This window comes from Martes martes (assembly GCF_963455335.1).
Source record: "Martes martes genome assembly, chromosome: 6".
NCBI lineage: Eukaryota > Metazoa > Chordata > Mammalia > Carnivora > Mustelidae > Martes > Martes martes.
This window is the reverse complement of record NC_137893.1, coordinates 114,763,881-114,777,485: the sequence shown is the minus strand read 5'-3', so window position 1 is coordinate 114,777,485 and position 13,605 is coordinate 114,763,881. Positions and strand designations below refer to the sequence as shown.

Below are 13,605 nucleotides of genomic sequence, written 5' to 3'. Positions count from 1 at the left end.
GGATGGGATGGGAATGTATCTCAAGAAAAAAAATTAAATCCAGGAGGTTTTTGAGTAAAGCCAACTACATTCACATATGCTTTAGTTTTTGCCCATTGGGCTTCAACAATAGCATTTGGTAATGCGTTTCCAGTTCTACTGTCTGAGTGAAATCTGAGATTTACACTTTCTTTAGTAAATAAGGAAGCTTCTGATTTCAGTACCTTTCTTAAGCTAACAATTATTGAGCTCCGGCTTATGTGTCAGTTATTATGATAATTGCTTTCCATGGATTATTTCATTTAGCCAATTCAGTAATCCTATACACAGTCTTTTTTTTTTTTTAACTATTGGTTAATCTAAGGCTCAAAACTACACATTCAGCTTCAAAACTAGTAAAGTAGTTCCCCTTGATCCTCAGCTTCACTTTCTGTGATTACAGTTGCCTATAGTCAACAACAGTCCAGAAGTAGATGATTGTCCTCCCGACTATTGTCAGAAGGTCAATAGTAGCTTAACATTATGTCATGATGCTTACATCATTCACTTCACTTTTTCTCATCATGTAGGCATTTTCACAAGAAGGGTAAGTATAGTAATATATTTTGAGAGAGAGACCATATTCACATAATTTTTATTATAGTATGTTGTAATTATTCTATTTTATTATTAGGTATTGTTGTTAATCTCTTAATGTGCCTCATTTATAAATTAAACTTCATCATAGTTATGTATAAGAAAAACATTATAAATAAGGTTCAGTACTATTCGTGATTTCAGGCATCCTCCGGAAATCTTGGAATACAACCCCTGCAGATAAGCGGGGTTGGGGAACTACTATATTCAAATTCAACAGATTATTTGCCTCATTTGTTCTGGCTAATTTAGTCTTTTTCCTTGCCATCTAAAATGAGTCATGGGTGTAAGTCTGCCAAATGCCATTGATTTTCTTAAGGGATTCACTTTCTTTCTCCCTGAAGTGATCTTCTGCTGTGTTGGCTACTTAGATAAATTTCTAATTATATGTGAGGTAGATGCCGATGTATTGCACTGTGCTTTCACTCCAGTGGATTGAGAAGACAATAACCTTTATTTCATCTTTTCTGAACGTGTGGTCCAAATGGACAGTTTGCCCCTTAAATGAATAAATAATTTAAGCATGTTTACTGTCTATAAAGCCAAATGATGTTCTCCTTTAGGCTCAATGAAGATCCCATTTAAGATTGTGAGTCAATGTACATTATCCCCATTGCAGTTTAACTTCAAGATTTAGATCCTGCTAGGATTCATTAAGTACAGTGTGTTTGGTCCATTTATTGGGTATGGTCTAATTATTCTCCAAGTCAAATGACTATATAAACTAAAAAGTTAGCTGTGGAACTGACTGGACAAGATTCAAGTGGGTAAATATTGTAGAACTGGGTGTTAGGTATTATTTTCCTACTTTTCTGGGAAAAAATTGAGTTAGAAGGAAAGACTTGGCTACCTATATTTCAAGAAATGAAGTATTTTTATTCCTGAATTCTATGTCAATGTGAATTTACTACTTAATAGTGTACTTATGATTTTAAAAGTTTACTATTAGGTACCTCTTTATTTGATTAAAAAAATTAACAATACTTAGTTTCTTTCTGTATATTATAGAGTATTTGTTGTTTCAGCATCTAGTTAATATCTGGTTAAATGAATGCTGTAACCAGGATGTTTAACAAAAAAACTGCCTTTGGATTTGTTTAGAGAAATGTTATAATTTAGTGATCAAAAGCTTAGTTTTGCATTTTTTATGTAAAATAAACTTTTTTTTTTAAACCAATTTCAGTAAAAGGAGCTCCTCGAAACCTAAAGGTGACAGATGAAACTACAGACAGCTTTAAGATCACCTGGACTCAAGCTCCAGGGAGAGTTTTAAGGTACCGAATTATGTATAAACCAGTTGCTGGTGGAGAAAGCAAAGAAGTTACCACCCCTGCCAATCAGAGGAGGATAACACTTGAGAACCTGACTCCAGACACAAAATATGAAGTATCTGTAATTCCTGAATATTTCTCGGGACCTGGTTCTCCATTGACTGGAAATGCAGCCACGGAAGAAGGTAGATGAAATATGCTGACTGTATGGTAACAACCCAGATCTTGGACCTCAAGGGGTCCTGTAGGCAGCTCTCCAGGCACTACAGGCCATGAGACACTGTCTCAATTATCTGAGTATCTTAGACGGTAGTCCTTTTAGACGTGGGTTACTCAAATTTTTGACTTACCTATGACAGCAATTTTTTGTGTCAGTAGGACTCAAATGCTAACATACGGCCTAGATATTACTTTAAAAATAATATTATTAAATATTCTAATATAAATTGAAGGATTATTAGGGGTTAAAAATCAAACTTCTATGTACTGTTGAAACAGATTAGATATTACTTCTTCAGGAAGATTTTAAAATAGTAGCCTGTTTTTATTTAAATGGGATAGTCAGACTCCCAGGATAGATTCTGATATTTGTTGCAAATTATTAATGTTTAATATTTATTTCATTGAGAAAAATTAAGGTATTTCTAATTTTCATTTTATTCTCTATCTTTAAGGTTAAAAATAATAATAATAACAACAACAACAACAACGTGTTAGCAATAGTGAACAGTTATTGAGTTCTTACTTGTGTCAGGTTCTGTGCAAAGAGCTTTTCATATATTATCTCATCTGATCCATGCACAGTCAATGGAATTGTTAATATTATCCCTTTTTATAAGGAAATCAAGGCTAAAGATACTAAATAGTAACTGAGTCATGCTGCTGATAAGCAGTGCACCTGCGGCAGACACTCATAAGGAATATCCATTCCCCGCTTGTCCTCCATCACTGCTCCCTGCTTCTCTCCCAGGGGAACCTAGCTAAATAGCCTTTCCTGCAGAGACCCTTTCTCTTTCCATCGGCTTTCTTCCTCCTGTCTGCCCTGGAGGAAATCACTACATTTCTTTTGCTCTTTCTGGCTGGGGATGTGGGGCCCTTTGTGTGGGGACCATAAAAAGACCCAGTGACTCTTCATCTTTCTGTTTTCTAGAGTGAAAGTGGCTGTTCCATGCCCAGTGGAGAGTGTCACAGGGCTGGGTGACTCCAGGCCCTTCAGAGATGACATGACCACTCTGCCAGAAAAGTCAGGAAATGCCAAACATCCTAGTTGCGAAGGGATAGGTAGCCCCTGAGTTTTACTCAAGGCAAGACCTCACTCGGGCTGTTTCCTTTCTTACGTTTTTTTCCTAGGGATAGCATTTGATCATTAATCATTTTTATCACATCGATGTATTTCTAGGCTTTCTCGGAGGTGGTAAAAAACCTACATTGTGATACTAATCAATGTATTTACAATGTGTAACGCTTTGTTCCACTTTCAGGGAAAAGAGTGTAGTTTTTAATGTCAAAGATAGTAATGCAAAAGATAGTAACCTGCATAAACGCAGAAGAGGAATTGGATGCCTTTTGCTTTGTTTCTCCCAACACTCAAGGCCCAGTTTAGAAATGCTGAAGCTCTGTTGCTTGTCAACAGTTAAAATTGCTGTCATACTCCTCAGGATATAAATTTGATGCAGCTGCAGCACACGCACCCATGCCCATGCCCATGCCCATGCGCGCACACCCATGCACACATGCACGCGTGCACACACACTTAAAGCAACAAAGTGTTTTTTAAGTCATTTTATTAAATAGTGAATTTTGATGTTGTTGTTTTTTTTAATGAAGTTAGAGGGAACCCAAGAGACTTAAGAGTGTCTGACCCTACAACATCAACTATGAAATTATCTTGGACTGGGGCACCAGGGAAAGTGAAGCAGTATCTCGTCACATACGTCCCAGCGGCAGGGGGTGAGACTCAAGAGGTCACTGTGAGAGGACATACGACCAGTACTGTGCTGAGAGGATTAAACGAAGGGACGCAATACTCCTTATCTGTGACGGCCTTATATGCATCTGGGGCTGGAGATACCCTTCATGGCGAAGGAACAACCCTGGAAGGTAATAACTGTCATGTTTTATAGAAATCCCTGAGTTTGTGATTGCATTTAGGAAGCTGAAAACGTTTGCGGAGAATCAAATCTAGAAATGTGCTATCCTTTCTCTTAAAAGGAATTTGTTCGTATTGAAAAGTAAGTAACTACAAAACTGCCTTTTATTCAGAGACGTAGAATGTAAGCCGTTGTAAAAAATCAAATTTGATCAGGGAGAGGTGTACTGAGGAGCTGAGTGCATTAGAGGGCCGTAGAAATATGTTCTCAATGCCACGGGCTGGTTACGTGGAGAACAGGTGTGTGAATTCAGAGTGAGAAGCGACCTTGGGAAACATCTGTGGATGAAAAGGATTTGGGTTGCCCACAGTCACACAGCAGCTTCCGTCACTAGGAACAGACAGGAACCCTTTCTGACTCTGAGTCTCTCATTCACCATGCATAAAAGCATTTAGTTTGAAAAATATGAGGATCCCAATTTCTGTTTTGTTTGTCTTCTAAATGACCTCTGAAATTCAGTTCTGTGTTAGAAGTTTGAAGTTAATGCAGTATTTAGCGAGAACCACCAAGCAGACTGGAGCTGTGTCCTTGGTTTTCCAGACTTAATTGTCAGAGGGCTTCGTAGTCCTTAGAATCTTTTGAAATACAGTGGTGGCTTGCATTTAACTCACCGCAACTACAAAATAAGTTGTATAAGAGGGAGAAAATGTAAATTTAGCCTAGCCACAATAAGAATGTTATGATGTTAAAAAGAAGTATCAGTGGGTGGTTAAGATAATGAGTCAGTACCATAGTTGGGGGCCTAAATAGGAAATCAGGCATTGATTCCTTGTTATCACCATCTTTTATATGACCTATTTAACATAATTATAGGAAGAAAATGCATCTGAAGTATCTTTTGTGATGCGAAGTCACGGTGACTTTAGATAAAATATCTGTCAAATTTGGAGGATCCAGGAGTTTGGAGCTTTGTAGATGATGCAATTATTTGGGACAAGGCCCACATTAGGCAGTTTCCATTAAAAGTACAAGATTTAGTCAAGAATTAAAAACAAATAGCCCAAAACATATTCTAATCAATTTACTCTCTAATAGTAATCAAGAATTTAATTTTAATAATCAATGAAATTTATTTTGAAAAGATGATTTAAATGAAAGATTAAATACCAGTGTGTAAAATACTGATTACTAGAAGAGTCCTGGTTTCATTACCTAGCCATGTGACCTTGAAATGTTTCCTTAACCCCTCTGAGCCTCAGTCTACCCATCTATAAAGAGAGGATGATCATCGCTTCTGCATCCCAGATTTGCTGTGGAGATCAAATGGGAGACTGTAAGCGAAACTTTTTGGGAACTATAAAATGCTATAGGTATATAAAGTTCACCAGGAGGAAATGACATTCACTTTAGAATCGATATCTAAAAATATGGCTTTTGTAAGTAAGTATTTAAGAGATATTGATCAGCTACACTAATGTTTTGGAAATAATAAGAGGTAGTGGCGGAAATTGCCTTAATTACAGACACCTAATCCAGCAGTAAAGCATGTGATCCTTGTATCCAGAGCAACATCCAGAATTTCTGACAAGTTTGTTCTTCTGTTCTGACCTTTTGAAGTTCTCTTTCTCTTGTGTTTCCCAAAGGCTTTCAACATAGATTGTTTACAGGATTTTATTTTAGGGATAAAATTTTGAGCTTTTGTTTTTTCCAGAATAATTGTAGGTAATTCTTGTTTGTGAAAATGTCTCTCTTATAAGGAATATCTTGGAAATGCTTTTTTATAGTTTTCTTTCTTCTTGTACCTTTCAACCTTCTGATATTCTTCTGCATTTTCTTACTTTAAAAAAATATATTCATACTTGGGGTTAAAAATTAGGCATTTTTCCTCAGAATGATATATTAATCTTTAGAAAACAGAATACACATTTTAATTTAACAGCAAACACATTCTACAGGCTTTGATTTTTCTGGTGTGTAGCTAAACTGTTTATAATTGAACTGAACTGTTTATCGCTTTGCAAGTAGTATAGAAAATCTACCAATGTGTATACATGCGTGACTATGTACCCATGTGCACACACACACTTATTTGATCAGAAATTACCTCTAAGTACGATACATAGGTAGTAAAAGAAATCTTAAAAAATTACCGTTTTTCCATTTCCTGAGAAGGAGGGAAGCAAGATGATTAACTATAGTTAATTGATAAATAAGTTGTCATAATACATTTTTTCCACTTGTACCAAATCTCTTTACTACGGTGAAGGATTACATAAAATGCTGCCAGCCTAATTTTATGAACATATTTATCCCATTGCATTATGTGTGGTAAACTTGACAAATATGTAAAAGCATAGTTGTGACTAAATTAAAATAGTAGAAGATTTTAGCCCCTGGTTATTCCATTTCATTTTATTGTATTAACTCAGCCAAATCCACATACCGTATACAGGAATAGGATATGATGGTAAATGCAGGGAATGGAAAGCCAGAAACAGAGCCAGGCAACTGCTTTTGAGGGCCGCTGTTTTTCTAATCTGTTTTTCTCTTGGGAGAGAAGGTGGTAAGAGCAGACCTTGAAGGAATGTTTCTTTCATCCAGAGGCATGGCTCAGCCGGCAGGAGCATTCTGTAGGTTGAAAATTTTATAGATGGCCTCAAGTACATTCTATTCAAATCAACAAACAGAAAAAAAAAAAAAAAAAACAACATATTTCTTGTGCTCTACAACTGTCCCTAACTTGAATCTATTTCCTAGTTTGTTGAAATGTAGCCAATGATCAGAAAATTCCCCTGTCCCTGGAAGAGAGATTTATTAGAATTGGCATCGGGGAAGTTCATGGTTTGCTCTAGTATTGTATGAAATAGAATCACAAAGGCAGTGTTTATTACTATTTCAGATCCAAACTTTAGAGGAATCTGAACACAAACTATTAGGTTTGATTTATGTTGTGCCCCCCCCACCCCCGTGTTGTTTTTAAAATAGATTTAATGTGATTACTAAAGGACTGTTATACATGTAAGTGTAGTTGAGGTCGTGATAGAGCTTTTAGTTGTCATTGTTAGTGTGTAGACAGGAAAACCTGCTCTTATAAACCTTGAAATGAATAATGCTCATTTTAATTCCAATATTTTACCACAAATGAATGAAAATTTCAGTTTGGGAATAATATGGTTCTTTTTGTTTTTGACTGTTGGTTCTTGGCTATGGAAAAGATGACTCTTTAAAATTTCCTTTGTCTTAGTTGCTATAGCAACCTGCCAATGTCCTAGACATGGACAGCTTCTTGTACATCAAACCAAGCTCACTCTGCTGACATTTTGTTACAATGAGGTTTTTAGCACATCATAGGGCTTCCTCTGCAGGATGTTGAGTAACATGGGGCCTCTCCAAGACGGACTAAATAAGGTCTCTGTTTCCCTTGATTTACTGCTATCTCATGATTTGAAAGATCATACATTCTGGGTATAACAAGGCTGAGATTTCCGGGGAGCTTTAGCACAATTGCCAAACAGCAACTCATATTTCCTTTCCTGTGCATTAATGGCTCATCGGAGAAATACGTAAATCACATTGGGGACATAACAATTATGGAAGAAATCTCATACAGACTTTGAGGTTGAAGGGTGATTTAATTGTTAAGAGGTTTTCAAGAACTATGTATTGCTTCATGTAGTTGTTGCTTATCAATAGTGAACTTTGTACTTTGGAATGATGACTCTAATTCATTGGGGTTGTAAATCAAGTGTATTTCCACATAAATGTGGAAGCAGGTTTTCTGTATTCTACTGTGGAAAGTTGGATGACTTTTGAGCTGAGCTCTAACGGAAAAGACAAATTGATTTAGAAGAGGATTTACATTACATTTTCAATTTAACTTCTATTTTTGAAAGTGGTATGTGAAACTCAATGAAAGCCGACTGGAACAATTTACACAGTTTCATTTCATTATGATTAATTTTTCAGTTATCATCATTGGCTAATTTGTGTTTTAATTGTATTTGAATTGGATGATGATTTGCTTTTCAGAAAGCAAATGGAAAAGGGCTAAGGAAACATAGGAAAGTTACTTAAATGAGGCATTAGTTCTTTGGCCTTGTATGTGGAAAAAAGTAGAAATCAACCCCTTGTGGATGTTCAGATCATGAGAAATGCACCTGTCTAAATTACCTCTCACAGTAGTAGCTCAGAGATGCATGTGAGCAGGCATGAGAAAAATGCCTTTTGAATATATTTAAATATGATTCATAATCAGAGCAGAAAGTCTGAGTATCAAAATTTCAAAAAACTGATAAATTTTGTGTTTTAATGTATGACAGAAAAGAACATTATTCCTTATAACTATACTGGTTATAACTATACTGGGGAGAATAAGATAGCTGAGGAAACTATTGAGAAGGGTAAAGTTGAAGGCATACCATCACTATAGAAGAGAACTTATTTGAAATGACTGCCAGAAATTCTATTACCAGAAATTAAAATAATATACAAAGCATAGGCATATACCCCAGGACAGCAGAAAACAGGTACTATTTTATTTTATCTTATTGTATTATTTATTATTTCTTATTTTATTTTATTTTATTCATTTTATTTATTGAAAATAATGCCACTTATGTGAAGTCCTGAACAAACTGAAACATCGTAAAACAAACATTTATAAGTCTTGGGGGGAGAGCAAAAAGAGGAACTTGAGGAAGTTGGGAGCCTTTGCTAGAGCAAAAGTGGATGCAGGTTCTGGGAAGCACAGTGACAAAGGGGCAAAAAGACTACTGGATTTGGTTCCTATTCACTGGGTCTGTCAATGGTTTCCCCTGTTGAGACACAGTAATGTCTCTTGCAGAAAGCTATAGGCTTGTCTTTAGACATCTTTCCTTTCTTCTTCTTCTCTCTTTCTTTTCCTTCCCAGGTTCCCTAAAAAGAGATTCCCAAACCCAGTCTAACCAAACCCAGCCAAATAATCTCTTCCTTCATTATGGATGCCCAGAGTTCCTTAGATTGAGGACAAAACCTACAATTCAGTATTTTAAACCAAAACAAATGCTTGGCTAGATACCACTTGAGTTGAACCTCATTCACAGGAAAATGTGGTCAACTCTTGACCAGGAAGCATGTGTTGAGAGCCATTTCCTTCTGAAACAGGATGAAGGGGAGGAGAGAGCAGTGAACATCCCACTTGTGTTATGGGATGGAAAGGATGTGATGAGAAGATCTGATCAACTTCTCAGGTCCCTGAGGGTCAGCCTTGAGACATTCGACTAAAGGGCAATTAGTCGTGTGTGGTCATACATCCACACAATGTATAAACCAACAAACAGTCCCACGCAGCAACCTTGGGCCCAATGACGTTGATCAGGTTTGCCCTCACCGCACCTGTCCTGATTTTGAAGGAGCCTCATGTCAGAGTGAAAGCAAGCATGAGGGTTTCTTCCCTCACATCTTCCAAGTAATCACATCTTCCAAGTAAATGCCTTCCTAGGCCTCAGAGAGAAATAGCAGAACGAAGGGAAAGGAAAGAAATGAGAAAAGAATAAAGAATTGTAGGGGAATGAGAATAATAGAGATTAAAAAAAAGATATTTATTTATTTATTTATTATTTATTTATTTATTTATCTGTCAGAGAGAGAGAGAGAGAAAGAGAGAGAGAGAGAGCCTACAAGCAGGGGAAGTGGCAGGCAGAGGGAGAAGCAGGCTCCTTGCAGGGAGCCTGACATGGGACTCAATGCCAGGATCCTGGGATCATGACCTGATTCAAAGGCACATGTTTAACAGACTGAGCCACCTAGGTGTCCCAAGAATAACAGAGATTGAAAGATGTTTTAGGAAGTATTAGTGCTTAGGTGTATCTCCAGATATTTCAATTTAGTTGATTTGGGCAGGGCCCGCTCTTTGGCACCCCAGGAGATTCTGTGTATCCTATCAAATCTAGTCCATTTATTTTGTCCCAGGGCCTCAGGAGGTGACATAGCCTCCTGCTGGTGGCCTATTCAGCTAGTTACACACCAGGTCTTAAGACCAGCTTGGCCACTCACTGCCTGCCAATTGTATTACAGGGTACAATTCAATTGCTTCATTTTTTTGTAATCCAATATTTGTCCAAGCCAAGATTCCATTTAAAAAATATTTTTTAAAGGTTTATAGGTCTGATAAAATTTACTTGTCATGAGGACATCATATTTTCAAAATTCTTGGGTGTAATGCAGCAGCCTCTAGCTTTTTTGAGAAAAAATGTTTATCAATGTGTTTGATGAGGGTATAAACTTAATATTTAGTCATATTCTTACCAAACTGACTGACTGACATATAAGAAGCTTGTTGAAGCAGTTTGTCTTTTCAATCTTGGCTTCTGGATAGAGGTGCCTTTCTTCTTTCGTTGGTTTTCATATTTCTTTGTTACTAACATGGAATATTGCAATGCCAGTGTCTGTACATAACGCCTTTGGATGTCACAGGCAGATTCTATAATTTTTTGAGGATTGTTTTTTGTAACTTAGAATTTACTCAGTGCTCATTGGAATTATCGTTGTCATGCCATTAACTAGAATTTCAGAATGTTTTTTTAGTTAATATTTCATTTGTATTTTTGAAAAAGTGCTTTTAACCAGCTCTTTTTGGGACACTGATAAATCTTGCAAACATCTTTATTGAAATTTCACTAGTATTTTGTTCCAGCTTTACAGGTTCTGAGAGTGTTAAAACAGTTGATTAAAATCCATGGGAATGCATGTCTAGTGAACTAGGCTCCTTTTGTTTGTAGCCCAGAAATATCTTTGTGAATGTATTTTTGCTTCAACCACAATTCTTTTCCTATTATTTTCTCACAGTGGAATCATTAGCCTGTGTTTGTGAGATTGATGTCTGTTGTCATGGAAATAAATAATGTCACAAATTCAGCGCTATAGAAAGTAGGGAGGAAAACGGGCTGAGAAACACAATCTTGAAGCAGAGGAGAAGCGGAAATGATTGTTTGTAAACTCCTCCACTGTTAATTTAGAACATAATCCACACAGTCTCGATAACTTATTCATCTTAGACTTTTTTGGAATGTCATCAATGCCATTTTTAGCTCATTTAAGTTCAGTCACTTTCAAGTACAATGATTTTACAATGGCTGCAATTTCTAACTGCATTTTAGGCTCTTTAGAAGGGGCACATGTGAAAAAAAGGTGTACACCAAACAAAGAAAACATGTGCTGCCCATTTTAAAACTTAGAGACCAGTTGCTGGGATATCAGTGACCAAAACAAAATAAGACATAAAAGATGACAACCAAACTGGCTCAAAGGAATAGTTTGTTTATATTCCCGTATATAGAGAAAAATAAAGATATGTGACCATTTAAGTCCCATACAGTGAAAGAAGGCCTTCAAGTGAAAATTAAAAAAAATAAAGGTATGTGACCATTTAAGTAGCCCATGCAGTGAAAGAAGGCCTTCAAGTGAAAATTAGCCTCACATACTGAGGGAGCAAACTCAGTATTCTCTTGAAAATAAGTATTCTTGGTTTCAGTGAAATATGTAACTAATTTCCCTCCAGAGATGAGATGTCCTGTCAGCAGTTATAGTTATTTATAATGGAGTTAGAATTTTCCATTTGTGCTTGGGGTCTGGTAGGATGCCCAGCTCCTGTTTTATTTATCTTTCCCCTCTAAATCCTACAATATGATAGGTTTCTGTCTACCCAGATTTCTTTTTTCTTTTTCTTTCTTTCTTTCTTTTTTTTTTACTTATCATTATCTTTACTCTTCGTGTTGAAATTTAGTGGCTTAATTATGAATATTTTTAAGGTATTTATTTTTACTCTTTAATTCATGTAAAATAATAGCCTTCAGAAATCTTGTAACAGCTTTATATATCATTTGCTTCAATTTACAACAATTACTGGTGAAACGTATGCTGTAGAAGCAGATAGTTTTATGTTTATGTCATGCTGTGGCATGAACCCTAGTAAAGGTAGCCAATATAAAGTGACCTGTGTATTTATCTTATATTTAAATGATGGAAAGTGAGGGTTTTATTGGAAGACATCTGTGCCTCCTATTAAGTTGAGGTTTCCATATTTTTCCATTTGGGTTGTAGTTTTTCTTTTTTCTTTCTTTCTTTCTTTCTTCCTTCCTTTCTTTCTTTTTTTTTTTTTGAATTGAAAGAGCCAAAATTTAGTAGCAGACATTTTCGATCAGCTAGAACAAGTGGTGTGTTTTGTTTTGATGACTAATCGCTTTAAAGTTTTCCAGAAGAATCGGTGGTTTTTGTTTCATCAGAGTTTAGCTATATTGGAGGTTTGTACTTCTCATTTTAAATTGCATGAGCAGATAGAGTTTTCACCAAAAAATGATGCTGGAATTAATTTTAGCAAGTGATATGAAATTGTTGCAATTGTCATAGGTCATACATTGACACTAAGCTTATTTAAATTATATCAGAGAGAAAAAGATGATGGTAAAGAAGTAAAGATCTTTGTGAACAATAGGGTATGTTATAAAGTAGACTGACACAGGATGAAATTTTGGGATTTAGATGCCTTTTTTCCCTTTGGAGAACAAATTTTTTAGTCACGTACTCTTTCATGTTTGAATGGCATCCTTGTCCTGAAGGGCCTTCCCATCTGAATGAACATGTGGAGACCAGGGTGATAGGTAGGAATCAGAAAGGATTCTAGAGTTTGATTCCATCAATCTGGTCCACTGACAGAACAGGACAGATAGCTCTGAAAGAAGAAATGGGCAACTTTAGACAAACTGAGTTTGAGTTCAGCAAGTTAGGATGTCCACTAGGATGAAGGAATATTTACATATCTAATAGACATTGAAAAATGATTACCCTTTAATTTCTATTCTAGAACGTGGTTCACCTACGGATTTTGTTACTAAGGATATCACTGACACATCAATTGGGGCATACTGGACATCCGCTCCAGGAATGGTTCGAGGTTACAGAGTCTCATGGAAGTCGCTTTATGATGACATTGAGACTGGAGAGAAAAGTCTTCCCGGAGATGCAATTCATACTGTCATAGAAAATCTGCAGCCAGAGACCAAATACAAGCTTTCAGTCTTCGCAGTTTATAGCAGTGGAGAAGGAGAACCTTTAAATGGAGAAGCTACAACTGAATGTAGGTAACATCATGACTGTGTTTAGGCGTGTGTTGGTGCTACCTAATGGCTATCAGCTAAAGTGACAGTGTAATCATTTGCATTTATTTTTTGTTCTATGATAAATGGGGATGAAAAATTAAGACCTTTAAAGACTGTGGTTTAAATTCAGGTTCATTTAGTTCACTTAGTATAAAAATTATATCACGTTTTGAAATATTGAATCCCGTTCAACCACCTATATTTGTCTCTCTCTCTGCCTTTTTTTCCTGATAGGATGGTCAACTAGATAAGAAACTCAACTAGTGAAAAGATCAGGAGCCATGGAGACAAAAGAGACTATAGGCCCATTTTCAGCTGTATGACTTTGGGCAAAATTCTGTTTCCTTATCTGTAGCTTACAGTCTCAGAGTTGTCTTGAGGATTAAATGAAATGACAATGTGCAAAGCACCAAGCATAGTGCCTAGCCACTTAGAGTTGATTGATACATGAGAGTGGCTACTGAGACTGTGATTATTATGTACCCAAGACCAGTT

The 13,605-nt window shown here is 36.3% G+C and overlaps 1 protein-coding gene across 1 annotated transcript in view; it reads left to right on the top strand.

Annotated features, from left to right (window-relative positions):
* The window catches only part of COL12A1 (collagen type XII alpha 1 chain), a gene marked incomplete at both ends in the record, with an annotated part of 114,989 nt that overhangs the window by 20,396 nt on the left and 80,988 nt on the right, over positions 1-13,605 (top strand). Inside the window, 3 exons of the mRNA XM_080806229.1 lie at positions 1,799-2,071; positions 3,714-3,986; positions 12,816-13,088. Of these exons, the coding sequence (XP_080662355.1) occupies positions 1,799-2,071; positions 3,714-3,986; positions 12,816-13,088 (819 nt within the window). The remainder of the gene's footprint in view (positions 1-1,798; positions 2,072-3,713; positions 3,987-12,815; positions 13,089-13,605) is intronic.